The sequence below is a fragment of the Labrus mixtus genome, chromosome 13, assembly GCF_963584025.1.
Source record: "Labrus mixtus chromosome 13, fLabMix1.1, whole genome shotgun sequence".
NCBI classification, from domain to species: Eukaryota; Metazoa; Chordata; class Actinopteri; order Labriformes; family Labridae; genus Labrus; species Labrus mixtus.
Window position 1 is genome coordinate 25,564,649 of NC_083624.1, and position 23,596 is coordinate 25,588,244.

At 39.6% G+C, this 23,596-nt stretch overlaps 2 protein-coding genes across 3 annotated transcripts in view; both read left to right on the top strand.

Annotated features, from left to right (window-relative positions):
* Window positions 1-2,210: 2,210 nt before the first annotated feature.
* xirp2b (xin actin binding repeat containing 2b) lies at window positions 2,211-18,585 on the top strand. 2 transcript variants are annotated; one of them, XM_061054389.1, is made up of 9 exons: window positions 2,211-2,365; window positions 4,700-4,863; window positions 5,534-5,662; window positions 6,247-6,336; window positions 6,598-6,655; window positions 6,759-6,847; window positions 7,198-16,549; window positions 17,501-17,631; window positions 17,783-18,585. In XM_061054389.1, exons 2-8 carry the CDS (start codon window positions 4,813-4,815, stop codon window positions 17,590-17,592), a joined length of 9,861 nt encoding a protein of 3,286 aa, XP_060910372.1. In that variant the 5' UTR covers window positions 2,211-2,365; window positions 4,700-4,812; the 3' UTR covers window positions 17,593-17,631; window positions 17,783-18,585. The 2 variants fall into 2 exon arrangements, with proteins under 2 accessions (XP_060910372.1, XP_060910373.1); XM_061054390.1 differs by lacking the exon at window positions 4,700-4,863 and having other exon boundaries at window positions 2,228-2,365.
* Window positions 18,586-20,324: 1,739 nt separating this feature from the next.
* Window positions 20,325-23,596, top strand: part of b3galt1b (UDP-Gal:betaGlcNAc beta 1,3-galactosyltransferase, polypeptide 1b) — a 48,335-nt gene continuing 45,063 nt past the window's right edge. Inside the window, exon 1 of the mRNA XM_061052998.1 lies at window positions 20,325-20,522. The gene's annotated coding sequence lies outside the window, so the exon portion shown is untranslated. The remainder of the gene's footprint in view (window positions 20,523-23,596) is intronic.

Consider the following 23,596-nt stretch of genomic DNA (forward strand, 5'->3'; position numbering starts at 1 on the left):
CAAAGTTTACAAACTGACACTGAGGCTCTCCACAAAACACTTGTGTTGTTTGGCACTGAGCCGTTTTATTCATGGGAGGGAGCAGCCAGGGGTTTGGTGCCTTGCTTAAGGGGCATGTTGAGAAAGCAAAGAGCATTTACTCAGCCTGTTTTTATTCAGTGTTTATTTTTCAAGTTTCTTTTATTCAGTGTTTATTTTTCAAGTTTCTTTTATTCACAGTCGTTCTTTGGCACATTATATTGCTGTTATGAATTTCAAACATCCTTTTCTTTCCCATTCTTAGCGTACTTGAAGCCAAAACAGAATCTAATTTTCAGGAATGGTCTTTCAGTAGTCAAGCCCTTTCACAGTGACATATTTTTGCATTTGACTCTGTATTCCATCACATAGGAATTTAGCACAGATCATAACCTTTTCAAAAAACATAAATCATAGTGGCAACTCTACAAAGCAGGATTAACCCATTCTTTATTTTTCTCTTTTTATTGAATTGTTTGAAACAAGAAAAATACAATCACGATATCTTTTGATTCCCCATCCCAAACTTAACTTCATTATTTACCCTCCATTTTCTATTAAGTGTACATATTATTCCCTTTCACTGTCACACTGAAGGGCATCCTAAATCTTTATTAAGCTACCGCAGTCCACACATTCACAATTCATTCAAGAGCCACACAATATGGCTCAAACAAAGATTCACACATTTATTCTGAGTTGTGCCACTTCCAACTTCAGACGCACACAATATGACAAAGAAAGAGTTTCTACACAAATAATTGAATACCATTTCATGGTGTGAATCAGCAATTTCAGAAGTGAATTTTCAGAGCCTTGTATACATGTACAAATGAAGTCCATTCGTCTTTTATCAAACTCTGTTTAGCTAACATCAATGTTACTAGTTGATACTTTGATACCTACATTGCTTATTAAAAGGATATTCCTGCTTAAAAAGGCCATTATTAAATCAATACAATTTAAGAAAATTATAACTGCCCGTAATAAAATGGAAATTAAATTAAATGTTTGGCAACAGTGGCTTCTTTAAATTCAATCTTTTTAGAGAGGCTCTTATGTATCCACCAGGTGAAGCTTGCATGTCACCAGGTGAATAATTAATAAATATCTAGCTCTGTATTCTTCAGACTGAACTGTTCTTCTTTGCATTGAGTTGAAGCGTTTGATAATATATATTCTACTAGATAGAACCAACCTCTTATCTCCTTTTCTGGCAGTACAGCATGTCTTTCTTTTTACCCTGATAGTTAAAACTCTGTTATGATCACAGAGTCCTGGTTTCAAACTACATGAAGCCCGCTCGACTTGAGAAGAACATGAGCCCTCAAAACACTGAAACAAATGTTCAGATTTCTTTAACAATCCTTTTCTTGTTCTTGATCAAATTTGACAGTGAAAACCTTCCTGAACATAACATTTCCCAGAGTAATGCCAGGATCATGTATATCTACATATAAAATAATCAGCAGCTGAAATCGATGACCGTTTGCATTTCGGCTTGATATGGTTTTTGTGCAGCGAGAATCGAAAAGCAGGTGTTCTGTGGAAATGCAGGTATGAGTTACACATGCTGTGGCTGGACGGGGTTTTGTAGATGCCTTGCAGACATGTCTAGTCTCCACACACTCTGGCAGGGCTTCCATGAGATACCAGAGTCTGGCTGGCGCCACCGTCTCTAGCCGAGCCAAACAAGACGAGTAGGCTCGCTCTGCCACACACTCAGAGGTGTCTCTTGTCTCGTATTTACGGCCCCTTTAACCTCAGCAGAGCGCATTACATCATTGACCCCAATTCAGACCACGGCCAAGACATTTCACCACCCTTTACCGTCATGGGAATTTGCACCTGACTGACATCTATTTTGATCCATAAGCAGTGAAGAATGAGGGATTCTCCGAGTACTTGTTGCGGATTTGTTGGTGCATAATTTGGCATATCATGACAGGCGGTAACAGCTGCTAAGGTATGCAATGCACTCTGAGGGAGCCGCGATGATGAAACCAGGGTGACCTGATTTATTAGTACACAAGCGTCTGAAGAGGAGTCACAGGAAGTACTTCCATAAGGACTTTCTGGGGACTTGACATGAGAGGCACGGAGGGCTCTCTAAAAAAAAAAAGCCCCCCAGGCCCATCTTTTGCAAGTGGGCGGAGGGTCTAAAATAAAATCAGCTGTCACTGTGTGCTCGTTGGACAGAGGTGAACACATAGTACTGGAGCTGGTTCTCCAACTGATTGGGATTTGCTTTTCGACTTGGAACGACCCTGCAGGCCAGGGGTGCAGTGGCCTTTCTGTGGGATTTCTACCTGCTGAGCTTGTTTTTTCATTATTCATTGCTTACCTGGTAGGTGATCAGCACTTTTAGAGCAATGTTTGTGTGCTTGTGTCTACAATTCTGTGGAACGATTTGGGATTTTAAACTACATTTTGTGTTGATAATTTTGAATGCAGAAAATGTAACACAAAACTTCCTTTAATAATCAGCAGAGCATGAAATCATGAAATACCTCAACTGAATCATTGTGCTCCAATACAGCAGACAAAATGACCATTTGCGTCAGACCTGCAGGGAAATAGACTGTGTCCAAGATACTAAATTAAATCTGGCTCTCTTTTTGGCCTTATAAGTTAATTAACCTAGACATGTACATATGGGTGCTCTGTAGCCTCATGGAATGGAAAAAAATGATATTTTTAAAAACTGTGTCCAAAACACAAAGTTATCAATTTAGTCTATCTGGAGACGTAAACCTTTATTTTATTGAGAAACACAACCCTTCATGGTTAAGTTTAAAATAGTCATGATTTATTTTAGTAAGTCCATGGCGCCGGGATTACTTCACTTTCTTGTTATTTGAGCTCTCAGCTCGACCTTAGGTGTCATGAGATAGCCTCTGACTGTTGACAGATTTTTTTTGGCATCAAACTTCAGTTCCTCTTTCAATAATTTACTGTCTCTTCATCCTTACCCTCAAGACATAACCAGAATATGCTTTGGTGCAAAATTTTTCCGCTGATTAGGATTTATGAGAAAAGTCCATATTTGTACTGAAAATGTGTTGTAAATGATTTTAAGGGTTTTACTTTTAGAGTTGCATAATGCCTGTTCTGTATCCGTCTGAATGGACTGATTGGTTTACAAAAACATACCTGCCATTCCTCCGAGTCCAAAATAGATCATCCTGGGGGACTGCTAAGCAACAAATCAAAAATGACTAAATGAGTTTACCATTTGAAAGAAGGTAACTACAGTGCAATGCCCCAATGGTTAGTAAAGTGTATTTTGCCATATCATCCATCAGTTATCTGCACTGCAGTGGTATATCTGTCTATTTTTGTTTCCTTGACTCTTACTTCATTGCTATTTTCTGACTTTGAAACATAGTATGCAGTGATAAAATGTTATATTACAGATAAATATAACCTCCTACTTCTAGTATATAGCTGCTTTGCTTACAGACTGCTTGTTATTTTTTTTTTTTAATTTAACCTTTATTTAACCAGGAAAAAGTCTCATTGAGATTAAAAAATCTCTTTTACAAGAGCGTCCTGGCCAAGACAGGCAGCAGCACAATTACAGGGTTTCAGACATAAAACACTTAACAACAATGAACATAAATACAGGAATCACAAAAAGAACCAGTTCATCAGAATCTGTCAGAAGTCATCAGCAACAAAGCGATCAAAAAGGGTTATGATAATGAGATGGACATACGCATAAAGCTTTAAGGGGTGCAAATTCACCACAGAGAAAAAGTAGAGCATATAATCGTTTTTTTAGATATGCAATTAGTCTTCAGGGTAATATAGGTGCTTTAGAAACATAAAAAGAGTCTGGATTCATATTTCACCCTATAAGTTTAAAGCATATTTATATCCAAAAGAAACTGAGGTGTGAATACTTAGCATTCACAAACATAGACGCAAATGTTGAGTCAGCAGCAGGGTTGATGTGGAGTCTGCAGATGTTAGGAGTTTGATGCACACTGCAACACCCTGTCAGCTAAACTGTTATATTACTTTGAGTACTGTTTGTCTAACTCTTACAGTATCTAAGTGTACAAAGATGGAGAGAAATATTGTCCATCCATGCACTACAATACATGAATAAACCCCATGATACATTACTGCATTAATTGGTAATAGGGTCTGCAAGCAATGCCTTTAAGACAAAAAACAGTAAAAGTGATAACACAACTTTAAAGATTCTTCATTATTCATTACCTCTTTCAATACTCCATGTGATCTAAATGACCATTTCCGGGGACCATACAACCCCTGGGGTATATTAAGAAATTCTAGCGAGGAATACTTTCTGCAAAACCATTATTTTAGTATTCACTTGAAATTTCCCCACTCAAGATACAAAAACTAACAATACATTTTGGCCGAATACGTTTTTTAATGCGCACATGCAGAATCACTGTTAGCCACGCTATCTGAAATATAGTAGAACATATCAGTCTAATATTGCACCCAAAAAAGTCATTGAGCTCACAACTAATTAGTCTTTTAAAAAACAGCAGCATATACAGAGAAGTCTCTGATAGTATTAGCAGTACTTTAATTGCATGTTTTTAACTCAGCAGTGTTGTGTACCGCCCTTGTACAATTATTAGGCACCTAACAACAAACATTAGAAGATTTTTTTATATTTAACTGGGTATCTGTGCCTTAGCTGCTGGCAGCGCAGGTCTAACCAGGGCAGGACTTCCCGAAAGAGATTTAACCCAGAGGAACCGGATTCACTCTGTGGACTCAGAGGTCATCCCACTGACCAACTGTGAGGCCATGTACCAGGCAGCTGTCTCCAAGCGAGCAGACAACAACATCCCAAGCGGGGTACTCTATAGCTTGTGCATGAACATGAACATGTAGTGTTTCACCTATAACAAACTTATAGTACAGTTACCACAGCTTCATGCATCGCAGAGACACAATTGTGTAATTACAAACCAATATTCTATGGTTTAATACATTGGTTTGATTGCTGTCCTGTTGTCTGCTTTAGACTTTTGCCACTGTACACTATTAAGGCTTGCCCGGAAGCTCAGTCGCACTTTTGCCACCATTATTGTTTGTGTTGTCATGCAGTATTAGTGGAGGGGATGACAGTTTTGATGTGGGGGGGGAAGAGGATCAGCAGTCTTGCATATACGTGTATATAAATAGAGTAGAAACATGAGACTCCCCCTCCAGGACAGAAAATAGAAGAAGGCTGGAGAAACAAAGAAATGTTGGCTCTACTTTGAAAGAGCTTTAACATTCCCTTATGTAGATTCAACGTTTACAGACGACATAACAGCCTATTATGTATTTTGTGTGTGTGTGTATAGAGAAAGAGAGAGAGAGAGAGAGAGAGAGAGAGAGAGAGAGAGCAAACTGCATAAAGCATTAGCTTGACAGCAGCCCGCACTGCATGCACACCAGACAGAATAGCCCTATTAAGCATTCTTTTGATTTCAGGTCTTGTCGAAGAGGAAGCAGCTAATGATATTTCCTGCTTCATTAGGTCATGGAGGAGTCGGAGGTCTGTTCCCTGCCTGGGGGACTTGCCAGTGTGAGGAAGCAATTTGAGGTCCAGGAAACTGCATCTTCACACAATGTTACCCAGTTCCACTTTCATCACAGAACCATGCAGGTACATATGTAGACCACATTTAGCATATCGTCTTAGCATGCTAAGAGCATGAAAGAATGCCTTTATTGGCAACAGTTCCTCTGAACCTGACCACCTTTAGCCTTCAACGGGAATCTTTGTATGTCAAATATGGGCTGCTGAATATTATCTTACATCTCATCGCATCAACACTGGAGCAGAGTGTGTAACTTACCTAACTGGTCATTTCTAACAGCTTTCAAGAAAACCTCCAGGGCGCTCTTTATAGCACTTATTTTAAAGCTCCATTCAAAAGACAGAAAGTTTGCAAAGCTCTGGGAATGAATTTCTTATTTCTTTCTTAGTTTTTAAAGTGAACAGTTTGACACATTCTTTGTCATCTTGTCTCCATCTGTGATAAACTCCAGCACAATCTGTTAGAGCATCTTCTCTACATGATACTCAGTTGTGTTATTAAGCTTTGACTCGTTGAGTGGAATAAGCTAACATTTGTATCTATGTGTGTTCAAATGAGATCAAGAAGGTTATCGGTGTCTTTTATGTATTGTGTGTGGCAAATACACACTTTCTCACTGTGTTTGATAACCGCTGTCATTTCTTCACAGGAAATGTCAAACTCTGAGGTGACAGTGTCAAGCAGCAGCAGGCAGGTCCTCCCAGGCAGTCAACAGCTCAATGTCAACCAAGACACCATGGTAAATTGTTAGTCTCTGTGTACCGGCAGGGAGTGTGATAATGTTTTGCTAATGAGCTTTATACTCTGATTCTCTTGAGTAAAAGCTGTACCAGATTTCAATCTATCAGATTTGCAGAATTGATATTTGTGTAGTACTCGGACTGTTTAGGCTAAGAGAGTAAAACACAACAATCAGTAGCAAAATGTTTGCAAAATGTGGTTTAAAATGTATTTTTCCAGGTTTGGTATGTTATTTCCATGTCTTGTTTTAAATTCATAGATCACATACAGCAACAATAACTTGGAATCCAGTTATGAAAACCATCAAGATGAAACAGGTGAGTTGTTTGTGAGAAAAGTTTGTTTTACTGCCACAAACATTTTCGCTAACTAGAAAATCTGAGAGCCTAACTTCATAATTATAACTGTGCTAACTTTTAGAAGAGGACTTTCCAAGGTACTCTACAAAAGAACTAAGGGATCGCTTTGAAAGAACGATAGAGGAGGCTGCTACACACAAACCAATTAAGGTAAGTATCTCTTGTCTCCTTATGTGAGGCTGTGTATTGAGAATATTAGGGATATTAAATAAAAAAATATATGAACAGGGTTATTTTTTATTTCAAGATAGTTGATGTGATTAATCCCTGAGGGCAAATTAAATGAAATGCCAGTTTTCAGGATTTCAAAGATTCTTATTTATGCAGTGCCATTAATCCTGGTCATATAGGTGTTCTGCTATGTTAAATGAATAATGTTTTATAATCTCAATTTATCTTTAAGAGTTACAAAAAGAAGATTGTTTTGTGCTCATATAACTATGTTCTGTGAAGGAATTTGAATTATTTACCCACACATATTATTTCTGTTCCTTAAAAAGATTGAGCATGACATCAATCGATCTAAGTGGTCCTCAAACGTCACACAAAACACCACAATGACTAGTGAGGTGTGTGAAGCATCTGCTATTGAGGCAACAGACAATACATCGGCTGTAGTTATGGATTACGAGGACTTTCCACCCCCACCAATTGAGGATTCTGACTATCTTCCACCCCCGCCTCCAGACTTACTACAAATGCCATCAGAGAGTCCAAACATTCAAGTATGCCATTACTCACCTGAGCCGCCAGAACCAGCAAACCCCTCCAAGTACCCACTCAACAGAGAGGCTTTATTCAAGCAGAGGAGTATGCATGAGCTTAAACGCCTCTACAAGCATATTCATCCTGAGGTCAGAAAGAACATTGAGAAGGAATATTATAGTGATTACGAGGAAACTGAGAACAACCACTTAGAGGGCCAAGAGTATATGTATGAGGACGAAGGTGGTAGTCCAGATGATGTCAACGATGAAGAATATGGGGAATGGGAAGAGATTCTTCCCGGGGAGGTGCAGGCCATGCGTTGGATGTTTGAAAATAAGCCACTGGATACCATAAAAGATGAAACTCTGGATGAGGATGATGAAGAAAACAACATAGGTCAACAGGAGATGATTCTTGGAAAAGATGTGCGACGTACAGCTTGGATGTTTGAGACCAAACCAATGGATGAGCTGAGTTCGCACGATATCAACTCAACTGAATATAAAAACAAATTCAACAAATTAGACAAAGGAGATGTTCGTGCTGCGGCCTGGTTGTTTGAAACTCAGACAATGGACACTCTAAATAAATTGCATAAGGAGGAGGATTTAACAAAAGAGATTGTCTTCACAGAAGAAGATGGAAATGCTACCATTTACATGATCGACGATAAGTACATGGCAAGCCTTGGACACACGGAGACCATTGATGAGAGCCACATGCTGAGTCTGAGGTCTGTATTAGAGGAAATTAATGATGAAGTGAAAACTGTTACAAGCACTTTTGACACTCAGTTTAAATGCATCATCATGGGACAATCAAGCCAAATGCTGGAGGTCAAGTCTGTGCGTAAAATTGAAACTGAATTAGAAAACTCTATTGCCTCACGTTGGCTTTTCGATACCCAACCCTTGGACATGACAAACAGAGAACCTTCAGCTTTAAAGATTGTGTGCAGTCTTTCCATGGAGGATAGCAATAAGGGAGTCTGGGGTAGGTGGCTGTTTGAGATAAAAACATTGAATTCTCTCAGTGAGTGGGAAAGTTCCAAAATTGAGAACAAAGAGATCATCCGAGCTGATGTGCGCAAACACTGCTTAGTGTTTGAAACCCAGCCAATGGATTCTTTGAAGGATGACTCCAATGCTAGACCCCAGTCTCTTGAAGAGATTATAGGGGGCAATGTTAGATCTGCCAGGCATTTTTTTGAAAGCAGCCCTCAAGCAGTGAGAAAGACTGGGCCTGAGGTCGGAAAACTTCAAAAGGCAACAGTAAATGAAGAAGTGAAAGGGGATGTGAGACACCAAAAATGGCGCTTTGAGAGCCAGCCTCTAGAGCATATAAGAGAGCAGAAGAAAGAGGTTACTCGCACTGTGAACATTGAAAGTGACCTCACACAGGAGGATGGGACAAGCTGCAGGGCAGATGTTCGCAAGAACTGCTGGGTATTTGAAACCCAGCCAATGGACACTTTAAAAGACGATTCAAACGCACAGCCCCTGACAAAAGAAGACATTATTGCAGGTAATGTGAGATCAGCTAGACATTATTTCGAAACAAATCCATCCGAGGAGTTGAAGGAGCTTGCAGAGGTGGGCAAACTGAAAAAAGGAGTAGCACTTAATGAGGAGAGGGGTGATGTTAGACATCAGAAATGGAGATTTGAAAGCCAACCCCTTGAGCAGATAAGAGAGGAAAGGAAGGAAGTCATGAGAACGATTGACATGGAAGAAATTGATAAAGTGGATGTCTTGAACTACAAGCAAATCTTTGAAAGCACAGATTGTAACTGGAGAGATGAATCTCAAAAGATTATGATCGAGGGTGTGACTTCAGGTTCTGTAAAGTCCAATAAAAATCTGTTTGAGTCGACTCCTATGTATGCTATGCAAGACAGCTCAGGGCACTTCCATGAGGTGAAGACAGTGCGGCGTGAAGAGGTTGTGAAAGGAGATGTAACAACATGCAAGTGGATGTTTGAAACACGCCCAATTGACCAATTTGACGAAACCATTGATAAATTCCAAATTATCAAAGGTATATCGAAACAAGAAATAGAGTCTGGGGATGTTAAAACAGCCAAGTGGTTGTTTGAAACACAGCCGCTTGATGCTATTAAGTATTTCAGCAATATTGAAGATGAAGAAGTTGTGGGGACAAGTTCAAAACAAGACATCATGAAGGGCGACGTGAAAACCTGCAAGTGGCTATTTGAGACAAAACCAATGGACATCTTGTATGAAAGAGTGGAGTCAAAAGCTGAGCAGGAATCTGACGAAGTGCAAAAGGGAGATGTGAAAACGTGCACATGGCTTTTTGAGACGCAAGCACTTGATACTATCCATGATGAGACAGGGACTGTTCTGAAAACAAGCAGTGTGAATCAGGAGGACATTCGAGGAAAAGATGTAAGAACGGCTTGTTTTCTCTTTGAGACAGAGAAACTGGAGAATCTTACTGGGGAGGAGACAAACTCTTTCAAACGTGTCACTGAGATCGACTTTGCATCAGGAGATGTGTCAAAGATGAAGTACATTTTTGAGAATCAAACATCCGATATTCTGACTTCTACCTCTGAAGAAGTTAGGCAAAAGCTCAAGCGAGTTCAAACTGAGGACATACAAAAAGGAAACGTAGTGAACTGCAAGTGGCTATTTGAAAACCAATCGATAGATACAATACATGATAGCCAAGAAGAATCGATGAGCGGACGTACCATACATGATGTGCAAGGAGGGGATGTTGATAAGGGCCGTTTTATTTTTGAAACCTGCTCCTTGGATACAATTCATGAGGGGTCCTCTGAGATGAACTCAGAGCTGTCGATGAGGCAAAAGATTTTCAGAGATGAAGATGAGAAGGGTGATGTGAGAAATTACACTATGATGTTTGAAAATCAGCCCCTCTATGCCATTCAGGACAAAGAGGGCCTTTATCACGAGGTCACCACTGTCACCAGTGAGGAGGTTACAAGAGGTGATGTCGTTGGAACTCGATGGTTGTTTGAAACAAAGCCCCTTGATGCCATTAAGGACATGGATGAGGTTTATATAATTAAATCTGTCACACAACAGGATGTGCAAAAAGGAGATGTCACCTCTGCCAAGTGGAGATTTGAGACACAGCCTCTTGATAGGATAGCTGAGGAAAAGAAGGCTTTGATAAAAACTGTGGATGATATTCAAGGAGGCAATGTCAGACTGAACAAAAATCGTTTTGAGTCTGATGCCCTGTCTCAAGAATCTGTAAGAACAGTTAATGTGAGTGAAATACAAAAAGGAGATGTAAGGACTGCCAAATGGAGGTTTGAAACCCAGTCAATGGACAAAATAAGAAGCATGAGCTCTGAAAATCTAATTGAAACCGTTAAAAAAGAGGATGTTTCAAAGGGAGACGTTAAGCATTCAGTATGGCTCTTTGAGAAAAATCCTCTTGACCATATTAAAGAGGTAGATGAGCATGAAGATCATCCAACCATCACTCAAGAAGAGATATCTAATGCGGATGTAAAGACAACAACTTGGCTCTTTGAAACGACCCCATTCGACAACTTTAATGAGACGAAGATGGAGAAGACTGAAATCCTGGGCAAGAGCATTAAGGGAACTCTTGAGGAACTTTACAGCCAGAAAATGGTCAAGTCAGAGGGAGTTCTCATTGAAGCTGATGAAATTGGAGACGTTAGGATGGCCAAGTACCAGCTAATGAACAAGCAGTCTCCAGAGATTGAGCGAGAGGAAGTTATCAGGGGAGATCTGCAGACTATTATGATAAACCTACTAAACAGACAGGAAAGACAAGAGCAGCAGATTGTCATAGATTCAGAAGAGAAGGGTAACATCAGTTCAACAGTGCACCAACTATTCAACCAAGAGAGAGACAGCTGTGTTGAGAGGGAGGAAATATTACGAGGTGACATTCAGGAAGCTATTAACAACCTTTTCAATGAGGGTGGGTTGGCAAAACATGGACTACTCATCCAGGAGGATGAGAAAGGAGATGTGCAGATGACAATATATTCCCTTCTTAATAAACAAGAAAACACAAGTGTTGAGAAGGAGAGCATTGTAAGAGGGGATATAAAGAGTGCTCTTCAAAACTTGGCCAGTGCAGACAAGGCAGATCAGGCAGTGAAGATAAAGGTAGATGACACTGAAAGAGGGAATGTCAATTTTTACTCAACCTGCATTGAATCTGGAGCTCTAGATTATCTGAAACAGCTTCATTTAGGACCTGGTGAGACTCAATCCGAGACAGCAGAAAAAGAGAAGATCCTTGGGGGTGATATCAAGAGTACAAAACTCATCCTTGGCCAAAATCAAACGCAAATTGAGCGTACAATTGAGGATATTGTACCCGGAGATGTTCACAACACGGTGAAAGTTTTCATGTCAGAGCCAACTGTCTCATTGGAAAGACTCCAAAAGGAGGAGATAGTCAAAGGTGATTTAAGAGCTGCTTTGAATTCATTGTCTGTCTCGGCAAATCAGACAGTTGTTGTAGAGAAAGAGGAAGTGGTGAAAGGCAACATACCCAAAGCCCTGCGGTGCCTGGAGAGGGCTCAAAATCGGTACAAGGAGTTGGAGAAGCCAGATATCATACCAGGAAATATCAAAGGGGCTCTGAGATCTCTTGAGAAATCAGCAACATCCAAAGTAGAAGCTGCTGTTGATGATTTAGTTTCTGGGGATGTGAAGGCAACTCTTAAATCATTGGAGCAGGCGAAGCGAGCTGTGAAGGAAGTTGAAAAAGAAGAAATTGTGAGGGGTGATATTCGTATAGCAATGCAAAGTCTACACGATGCCTCCAGTGAGAGGAAGATGGGTCAACAAGAATTAGACGTTCAGGGAGACGTCCGAGGAAAGATTCAGCTCTTGATGGAGTCTCCTTCTTCACCAAGGATGCAAAGGAGCCCAAGCCTTGAGGGTGACGTGAAGGGAGATGTAAAGATGTCAATCAAGTCATTATATGAGACTCAGGAACAAACCCAGCTGGGGAAGGAAGAGGTGATAAAGGGTGATGTAAAAGGCACTATTAAATCCTTGTTGGAAACAGCACAGCGTGAAACTCCCAAAGTCAGACTTGGAGCATACAGAAGAGTCAGAGTCAAGCAGAGCCCTCCAGTTAAAAACCTACAGGATGATGCACAACGGAACATACAAAAGATAAAAACAGCCAATTTGGTTGAAACATCAAAAGCAAGCCAATCCATCTCAAATGAAAGTGAAATAATTAGAACAAAGTCAAGTTCTGTGGAGCAGTCTGCTCAAAAATCCACAACGGTGGTGCAGCATAAAATGATTACCCAAAACCACGGCATCAAGACATTAAAGACAGAGTTCCGTAATCTAAAGTCGAATCCAAAAGGAATGCTTAGAGTAGATCAAACTAAAGTAACAACTGATGTTTTAATGCTAGGACCACAGGCACCAGAGCCTGATCTGCCTCTCCCACCTCCTCCTCCTCCTCCTACCTCTGTTGTTTCTGACATTGACCACCTTCCTCCTCCACCACCTCCACTCACCAGTGAACAGGACTTCCTCCCACCTCCTCCATCTCAACAGGAACTGGAAAGTATGCCAGCACATGGAATTCATCCTTCACCAGCTAAAGCAAAAAAGATGACTGTGAAAAAAGTGAAAGCTCCCATTGTACATCCGGTCCCGAAGCTTGAGCCTAAAGTAGAATTAAGTGAAGCCAAACAAGTGGCGGTCAAAACAGAGAAAGTAGTAGAAATGAGCCAAAACCAAACAAAAACAACAATACAAACATCAAAAACAGTGTCCCGTGAAATCCCTCCTCCACCTGCATCTCCACAACCACTCAAGAAAGTCTACGTCTCTCCAGTAAGATTCACCCCTCCACCCTCTCCTCCACCTTTCATGAGAGGGAATATGAGTAAATTTAACACAGCATTAATAAAATCAGAAGAAAAGTACCGAAAGCTGAAGGAGGAAAACACCCCCCCAACCACTCCAACACCCACTTTCATCCATGACTCAGTTACAGCTGCTTTTGAAATGCTTTCCAACAAAGAGACAGAGCAGTTAAATAACAACAAATCACAAATCAAACCTCAAAGAGCTGAAAATATGTCATCGAGTGTTCGCTCAGATTCCAAATCCAGTGATCTATCTTTGGTCTCAAATACTACCCAAAGCAATTTCAGTTCTAGTCATGAAAACATCCTCTCAGATTCAACAATTATATCTTCTGCCAAACAGCAAGTTGTCTCTAATGAGACTTCTAAGGTTGTCTCCTTTCAGAAGACCTCGTCCGTCTCAGCTGTTAGACAGCAGATGCATACAACCTCACAGAAAACAGTTTCTGTTTCCTCCACACAGTCTGCTCAGTCTGTCATGGCTGACCAAGCCCCCGCCTCAATTACTGAAGTTGCAAAAACAGAAAACATGCTGGCTGAAAGAAAGATGGATCCTAAAAATCTGAAAACAAAGGGCTCTGACAAATATGAAGATCAAAACAAAGATACAACACGTGCTGAGAACGTCCCTATTAAAATAGCAAAATCACAGTCTGACAACAAGCAGACAAGAGATAATTCAACACCAGAATTACCCAATGATCTTCCCATTCAGGCAGACAAAAAAGTAAAGGAGTCCAAATCACCACAGCGCGATAACAAGAAGAAAACTGATCATTCCCCTACCAAGATCAAAGAGACAGTTTCAGATCTACCAGTGCAGAAGGAAAAGGCAGCTTCCAATATGAATGGAAAAAATGGAAAACCCAACCAAAAAGGGAAAAAGAACAATAAGCAAGAAAAGCAAGTTGAGGTAAAAACATCCAATGAGACTGAGAAAAAAAGTGTTTCACAAGAAGTCAAGGTGGAACTGAAGGAAGCTACTGAGGTGAAAGTGATAAGCGAACCTAAAGAAGTAAGTGCAGAGTTAAAGCAGGGGATTGCAAAGGTTGCTCCCTCTCTTGCTGCTGCCTCCATGCCTGCTGTTAATGTTTGCTTAACTGACACCCAAACAGAAAGTCCAACTCCATCCAAGAAGAAAAAGAAGTCCAAGAAATCAAGACAGCAACATGTGGAAGTTAAAGAGACCAAGACAGCATTATCTGAAAAAGTCGAACAAACTCAGGTGACAATTGCGGCCACCCAAACTCACAAAACTGTAAATGAAGAGCATATTGAAGTTATTACAACAGAAAGTAAAGATGATCAGGACTTCCAGCAACCAAAAGCAGTTCAAAAGAATGGGAAGGGACCTCAAAAGAAGAAAGGGCAGACAGTTATTCAGCAAAGTGTAGTGGAACCAGCAGAAAAAAACAAGGATGCCCCAATTTCAGTGACATCCAAGTCGCAACAACATGAACCTGGAAAGTCAAAAGCCAAGATAACAGAGGAATCTCAGAGGCGAGACGGCCAAGTGTTAATTTCTCAAATTACAGAAATACAAAGCGTCTCTGAAAAGAATTCTAAAACTCTGACAACTCGGTTTGATACAGATCCAGATTGGCTCATGAGACAGAGGGAAGATAGTGAGACAATGGAAAAGCATGAATGTGAGTCAGTGTCTGAGAAATCGACTTCTGGCAGTGCCACACCAAGAATATCCAAGATCAGTATTGGTTCTGCCAAAATCGAAAACCAAACAAAGAAAAATACCTCCCAAGAGAGAAGGAAAGAAGACGTGACTCAGTTCAAGTCTGTCGACCTTCGGGCTCCTTCGCCGTTGCTGAGAATGCGTTCTCCGTCGCCAACATTTATCACAATTGAATCCACACGGAGGACTGACTCGCCCCAGAGAGTAACTCCATCACCAACCCTGTTGCACAGGCCACCAACACCTCCCACCCCACCACCACGCAGGTGTGAAACCCCCACAATGCGCCTCACTAGAATCACACCTTCTCCAACTTTTGACCGAGCAGAAAATTTGACTCGACTTAAAGACACAACGGCAAAGCTCTCCCGTGGTGTAACCCCACCGCCCATGCTTCCCCAACAAATCACAGACAAGAAATCGGAGATTGTGGAATCGCCTGCATCATTCCACCGGCAAATCAAGATTGATTCCCATCTTTTGGAGGCTTCAGGGACATGGACTGCGACAGAGAAACCCATAAAGAGTTTATCCGATGGGGCTCAGGGGGCTGATGCAAATTTGGAACGCTTTTCAGAAAATGAAGCAAATATTTCAGAAGGTTTGAAAGCAAATGAAATGCAAAGTAAGTCTGAGTCCCACATGCCAATGTGTCAAAATGACCCAGATCTTGGTGAAGATTCTGATAATTCAGAGCCATCAACTGCATCTTTCAAAGAAAAGAAATGCTTTTTTGAAGAGGCTCAAAAGGCTGAAATTAATAAGACCTATATGCGGAAAGAGCCCATTGCTATCCCTGAAAGATTGGGCTCAGACGTGGAGGACAGTGAGGAGGAAAATAAAAACAAAGAAAAGGAAGAGCTTCCCAGGGCAGACTTGTCTAATCTTGTACACAAATTTGAATCACCTGAAGAAAAATCGCATAGCAGAAAAGAGCTTACCCCACTTACAGAGCAGCTGCACAATTACACAGAAAGCACAGAAGAGCAAATAGACATTCTGGAACAGGAAATGCCAACTTTTGACATCCATGCTATCAAAAATGTTTTTGAACTGGTTGAGCAAAGTTCCTCAATCGGAAAGGAGAAAAAGGATTGGGAGGAGTCTGTGTCAAGCCTGGGTAAAACAAAAGCAGACACTTCAAAGCGGGAAAGTCCTCAAGAGACAAAGGGAGGCTCACGGCACAGCACCCCCCTCCCTCAGTTGAAAAATGAGCTGGAAAGTGTGCCAGCTAAACCAGAAGCCTTCTCTGAAACCAAATCAATCACAGAACATTTCTCAAATCTCGATGAGTTTGGTAACAAGGTCACTGGAACAAGGACCGCTGTCACTGAGCACTCTGAGAGTGTGTCAACTGAACACACTCCTTTTTCATATGCTGATGCAGTAAGAAGGAAAGCAGCCGCAGTGAGGCGAACAGAGACTTACGATGAGGATGCTACTGAGAATTTGCTGAGAAATTTCCACAAAACGTGGACAGAGAGTGAGACCGTTTTCAAGAGTCTTGGCTACACTGTTGCTGAGGAGACGACATCGCAAGTTGTGTCGCAGCAGACACAGATTGTCTCATCTGGTAAAGACCTATGCAGCATGAAGCAACAGAAGCCAATGGCATGGACTTTGGATGGCTATGTTGACCTTTTGTTTTTAAATGCAGCATTTTAAGATTACTACATTTTATGAATTGTGTGGGCTAAAACAAAAAGTAACAGGGAGGCTAACATGCTAGCACTTTGCAAATAGTGTACGGCTATAGATGGTGGGATGTCAATAGTTTTACATGTGTTTGGTCATAAATCATATTTTGGGAGAAAGGAAAAGTTAGACTTGATAATTCGGGGCAACAAATGACATAGGTACTCTTTATTTGAAGACCAGTCTCTCCCAAAAGTCATGCAAATAAATGCAATGATAGTTCAGATGTATTCATCAAAAACAAAAGTGTGACTTATTTTCCCATCCATAGAGCAAAATAGATGAATATCTAATGCCAACATCAAACCTTGAACAGATAATGGGTACAGTCTACTTTAAAGTATCATGGCATTTGATTAAAATAAATATCTTAGTTGACTGTGGGTTGAAATACTTTGTTAAACTTTTGTAAATTTGTAACAGTCAAACATTTATTTGTTTTAATTAAAATTGTTCAAATTTGATTAATTTAATGTTGAAAGGCTGTGCTTTAGCAGTCCATAATAAAGAAATCATATTATGCACCTTGAACTGACCAAGATCATAGCTTATTTGTAGATGAGATGAGATAAGAGAGATACATGGATGTATGTAGATAGGACAAAATGCAAACCAGGTCTGATGATCTGAATCATCCCCTCCCATGACCTCTGCAAATGTTTCACTAAACCAAATAAATATGCATGATATATACAGTTTGACATGAAACCATAATATTTTGTACCGCTTGTACTAATAAGATTGTTGTTGCATTGTGAGGCTTCTCAAATAGAAAATAGAAAATATGAAATAAAAATCTAATGATTTGCATTTTATCTCTATCCAACAGGTTCGAGTTCCGAAGTCGGAGCTATGCACAGTTTGCTGGAGGAGAGCTTATCCGATGGATGCTCTTATAGTGGACAAAAAGAAATACCATAAATCCTGTTTCTGCTGTGAGCACTGCAGAAATAAATTAAGGTAAATATGGCCATTAAACATTAAAATATAAATTGATAAATGCCTTTGTATTTAATAGCCATGGGAATAATTGTTAAGAATATATACAGTTGGTTACTATTTAATTATTTTAATATGGTGCGTCACTGAAACAATATTCATTATCTTGTAGCCTAGGAAATTACATCTCTCTCCATGGACATCTCTACTGTCTACCCCATTACAAACAACTCCTTAAGTCCCATGGAAACTACGATAATGGACTTGGGCAGAAACCTCCCACAGGAAGCGTTGGTCCTATCCCCTCAGATGAGAAACTTGAATGGAGATATTCCATGAGCAGCCGAAATTCAATAGACAAAACACACGTGAGTGAAAACGAAGTGACAAAAACGTGCGATGAAAGCAAACCACTCTTCAACAGAATATCTGTAGTTTGGCCCCCACAGGCTGATCCCCAAAAGAAAGCTTTTAAGATAGAGGAAGACATTCAGCTAACCAAACCACAGTGGCCCCCTCCTGACAACTCCCCAACGTCAGCCAAACACCAACACAGAAAGGCTGTTCCCAAAAGTGTCCTTTGAAATAAAGTCACCCAACCACAGTTCAGTCAAATAAATCCAGAGAGGAAGCACAAAAGAAAGGATGGTACGATAAGAGAGAAAGAACTGTCCAGCCAGTACTGTTAAGAAAGTGATTAAAGGTCATGCAGATAAGTGATTTAAAATGGAACGTGTAAAGTTAGGATATGAAAGGAAACTGTGTATATATTTTAGATGGTGTGCAAGTGATAAAGCAGGTTGTAACGTTGATGGTAAGTGAAATAGAGATAGATATGGAAAAGGTTTAGAAAGTGAACATGGACATGAAGCAGTATGCCTTGATCTGACAGGTTTTTTCTCACGTGTATTTGTTTGATTGAATTTCCTTATTTTTTAACCAGATGTTCAGCAGTCCCTATGACATGTTCTTTTTTAATTAACTTATTAGTTAATCACATTTTGGCAGTAAAGGGCATCTGTAAAACTCTAAGAACTAAAATCCAGTTAAATAGTAACTGAAAATAAAATATTTTTTTGTATTAACATTTTTGTTTTGAGTTAGAGACTTTTAAATTAGCTGAATAGCTTTACCTCACAACTCACACTGCTTTTGGATGTAGCATAGTAATATCCCGTAATGGTACTTTAAAATAAAATCCAGCCCCATGTCTTTTTCAATCTCTTTTGTTTTATTCAGTTCACTCCATTTTTTTTATGCTGGTCCATAGAATATATTTTCAGTCTACAGACTTTGCTGTTGTACTATTTTGCCAGGGCTTTTATCATTTAAGATATCAACATTTTTGCATTTTCCTTTTTTTAAGCACCTGCTGTGCAGACAACTTAAAGCATCTGGAATCATATTATTTATAATATTGAAAGTATATAATATAAACCAGTGAATTGGTTATAATCATGTTTGTTTTGGACATTTGTATCCTATTTTGAACAACAAATATTTTTGAATGAATAATTTTATTTTATAGATTAGACAGTTATACCTTGCTTTGTACAAGATAATTCCTGATTATGTCACACTGTCAGGCTGGTTCATTTACATCATTGCTGATCTAAGGGCAATAAAATATTGAATTTAACTGTGTTGTGTGTCTTTTTTGAAAGTCTTACTCCATCTCCAACGTTCATCCAGTAAAAAAAAATGCAACAGGAAGTAGGCCTACTCTCTTGTGTGTTGTGTTTGTCTGGTTGAAGCAGCCTAAAGGAAACAAGAGCAGGTCAGTGGAATTTTCACACCGTGTTTTAATCTCCTTTAGAAGTTATCTCCACCCTCAATGGGATTTTGAAGCTCAGTACCTGCCCACACTAGACTGGAAAACCATTGCCACGATAGGAAAATTTAGAATTAGAGTACTGAAACGAGGGCAATGTGTAAAGAGCTTGAACACAGGCTGAGTGACACAGCAGCAGAGGATACAGCACATGTCTTCGATGAATTTTACAGCCAGTCCAAAATAAGCTTATGACCAAATGTGGTTACTCATCCTCTTACTGCTCCTCAGTGTGGACATGCACAAGCTTAGGATACCTTTTGCTTACTCTGACCATCCATAAAACTGCTTAACACTTTATATAGCTAGGTCTATATTGCAATTTTGTAGGCAAAGTGAGTATCTTAATCTTGTAGATTTCTATTTATAGTACTCTAAATCAGGGTTGAACAAGCTTATATCTAAATTTAGGACTCATTAACAGGTTATTGTTGGCTGTACAGACAATAATGATTAGTTAGAACTGACACAATGCACAGTTTAGCTTTAACATCTGAGTATTTCTTTTTTTTTTAATTTACACAGTTTTATATTGTATTCTTTCTTTAATTTAGGCATTTTTTCTTAACTAAAAATTTGTTTATGATGTTTATCTGTTAGCTATCAATACTTTACCTTATTATCCATTATTGAGGACGATATATTAGTACTTGTATTATGTATATATATATATATATATATATATAAATATATATATATATATATATATATATATATATATATATATTAGGGAACACATTAGTACTTGCTTGGCTCTGTTAACCCTTCGAGGTGTGACTGTTTTCCCAGCTGAATGTGTAGTCTGTCGGTGTGCATGAGTTGCCTTGGAATTCTCCGACAGCGTCAATCTACCTTGCTACTCCTCACTTTCTCCCCCTGAGCGGATTGGTTAATGACTCTACCGGATTACACTCTGATTGGTCGGCACGGGCTCGTCAGGCGGTACGTCAGCCTGGTTTGCACTACCATCATGTTTCCCCCTCCTTAGTCGGAAAACAGTGCTTTAGGATGCTGGAGCAAAGCAGCAGCAGCGTATCATCAGGACCACAAGTCTGAGTGGGATGGAGACACAGAGAGAGAGGTAAGCACAACAAGGACGTTTGTTTCTCGGACATAGCGCCTGCATGCAAGGTGGAGCTTGCGGTCAAATGTAGTGAATCTACTTTTTCCTATTCAATGTTGATCGATTTACTTCACCGCAGGAAATATTTGTTTTCTTTTCGTTGCCTCATCTGCTGTTTTTTTCAGACTGTCCCGGGCATTGTGAGGGTTTGATCTCTGCTTTAGTCTCCTGCAGTTTTACCCGCCTGGGTCTACAGTGATGCAGCTACTTTGGCTCAATCCCCGCTGAGCACACTCACTGATCCCCGTCCTATTTCACAGGGTCTGTCCCTTCTGCTCGTACAAATGCGTAGGATGTCCAGGGCGAGGGGACGTGCAGGTGCACAACTTACACGGTGGCCCATCAAACTTTGAACAGACGTGTTTGTCTTTTTTTTTTTTTTCAAATGTAATTGTTCCCTTGTCATTGTCTTGTAGGATGCGAGTGCCGCTCAGAAAAAGCTCTACTTTTAAAGGTTTACTTTACTGTCATGATGAGTTTAGTATAACACATTAGTCCTCGAAAATCATTCAGACACAGATAACCGAAATGTTAGTAAATGACCATTTTATAATTTGATTAAATTATGATTATTATCTGTCATTGATCAATAATAAATGATGCTGCTGAGTAAGTCAGACTGGACTGCAACCATAGCCAACTAAAAAAAGAAAAATCAGTAGTAATGAAGTTTTGATCATACAATATGTTTTCATCATCGGTTTTATTTCTTAATCTATATAATCAGTGTGATATTAACCACACTAAACCAGGTTTGTACTGTTAGGCTATCGTTTTTTCAAGGCAGTAGTTATTGTTATTATATACATGCAGTTTTTTCCTTCTAACCTGCCTTTTGGATACTTTTTACCACTGACCCTGGCATTTCTATTTTACCTCCTACTTTTTCAGCGAATGCATTTTGAGACAAAACAAACATTCAGAAGAGCTTTTAAAGTTCAAAGTCAAGAGAAGGAAGTCTCTCTCTCTCTCTCTCTCTCTCTCAAGGAGCTGTGCCTATTCTCGCTGCCATTACTGGGACATTTTAGATCATTATCTGGATCAAACACTAATCCTCTTTCTCGTTCAGCCACATGATGGTTTCCATAACATGTCCATCTGGTACAGTAAGCGAGGCTTCCTGCCAAAGCTCCCGTTGTGTTAAGAAGCAATCTTTTTGTTTGTGTTGTTTGCTGCAGAGCCTGTACTCAAACTATGAGGACATGTCTGTGTGTGTGTGTGCCCTGCTTACTGTGACCGCTCGCACTAATCACACTCCTGCAAGGTGTTAATGAGTGTGTGGTGTCTAAAGCCTTAATCTCAAGTTCAAGTGGACTGTATCTTTACTCAGGCAGTGGTGCCTCCCTTGTTACACTGGGCTTAGATTTGGCGTTCATTTAGATGTTGTCTGTGTATTTTGTATTTAGGATTGATTTTAAATCACTCTAGGCTATTGGTCTCTATGTGTTTGGAATTCATGAATTTCAACAGAGTCAATGGAGATAAAACAATTACATTTTTAAATTTTAGTCATTTAAAAAAAACGTATAATTCATGCATGGTTTATGTGTGAATTATACTAATTCATGTGTCCTGTTGAAAGCAGCCGGGTTCTCTTGCACATTTAAAACCATATTCTTTTCTGTGCACAATGTTACACAATGCATCCTGTCTGTATTGGCATGTAATTTTCATCAAGTGAAGACAATAGCACAGTATTTACTGGTCCAGATCAGCCAGGACACAGGCAGGATAATAATAGGCCACATGTGCACAGCTTCCTCTCTTGATGTATTCCTCCCAGCCTTTTCACTTTCCTGAAAAACACAGCTTGACACATTATTTACCAAGAAAAGTGCGACAACTCGTGACCTATTTGAGGATGGCAAAAGGCCAGTATGAATGGCAATGACTTATCCTCCTCTCTCCTCCCTCACTCACACACTTGGCATATTTTCCTGGCAGCTTTAAGAAAATAATAATAATCAGAGCAGCAAACTTTAAGAAACAAGTTCAGTTTTCTAGGAGAACAGTGGTTCCCAAAGTGGGGGGGTAGGGAGTGGGTTTTCAGTCTGTTGTATTCTTTTGTTTGGATAGGCCTATGTGTGTGTGGCTGTGTGCTATACTTTATAAACCTTAACCACCTCCAGGGGCAGTGGGGGTCCCCAGTCTCTGGCACTCTTGTTTTGAGGGTCTCAAGCTGAAAAGTTAGGGAACCTCTGTATTAGAATGTAAAATACTGAATACTGCTTTTCCTTTTTCAAACCAAAGTTAAACTTACATTTAAAGGTTGTAAACAGCACATATCTAGAGGAGGCTATAGCCAAAGGGCTTAGGCAAACAAAGCTGTATTACTTCATCATTCACATATAAGAGTGTTGTTTACAAGTTGGTTTGACGAGTGTACTTCCTGCTTGCTGCTGTGTAGTGCGTACCTCAAGAACTGAATTAGGGCTGGGCGATATGGACCAAAACTCATATCTTGATATTGTTTAGCTGAATGGCTGAAAACACATGGAAAATAAACTACCTGTTTGTGAATTTAAAAAGTAATATTATAAAATAAAAATGTTCCTTAAATACAATAAAAGAGAGAGAGAGAGAGGAGGAGCAGGGTTAAGAGGGACAGACAGTCAGTCATCATCAGTGAGATGAGAAAAAGGTGACCTGGCACCTCTGTAACGTTATTTTAATGTAACATAAACTATATCCATATTAACAATATTATCTTACCTTATATCTTGTTTGAATATATATTGATATATCTTAAAAACTTAAAAACTTGATATGTTGTCCAGCCCTATACTGAACTTTTTCATGTTGAACTTTATACAGAAGTTATGTATTTATTTAGTTTCAGGCCTTTATCTGCTGATAGAGGTATAAGGTACTAATTAGCCTTGGGCTAGTGCTAGTGTCATTTGACTGGCCACTAGTTTGACTGCCACAAAATGTTTTTTTTTACACTGGGGGGTCATTTTTGCAAACAATAATGTGTATTTAATGATACTTTATTTAAATAACAACGTCCTTTCTTTTGTGCAATACTTTCA

What these genes read in the sequence shown, in the direction of transcription:
- xirp2b (XM_061054389.1), top strand. Translation starts at nt 4,813, where the DNA reads ATGTACCAGGCAGCTGTCTCCAAGCGAGCAGACAACAACATCCCAAGC. An exon ending in TTCATCACAGAACCATGCAG is followed by an intron (nt 5,663 to 6,246) that starts GTACATATGTAG and finishes ATTTCTTCACAG; the next exon opens with GAAATGTCAAACTCTGAGGT. An exon ending in ATGTCAACCAAGACACCATG is followed by an intron (nt 6,337 to 6,597) that starts GTAAATTGTTAG and finishes TTAAATTCATAG; the next exon opens with ATCACATACAGCAACAATAA.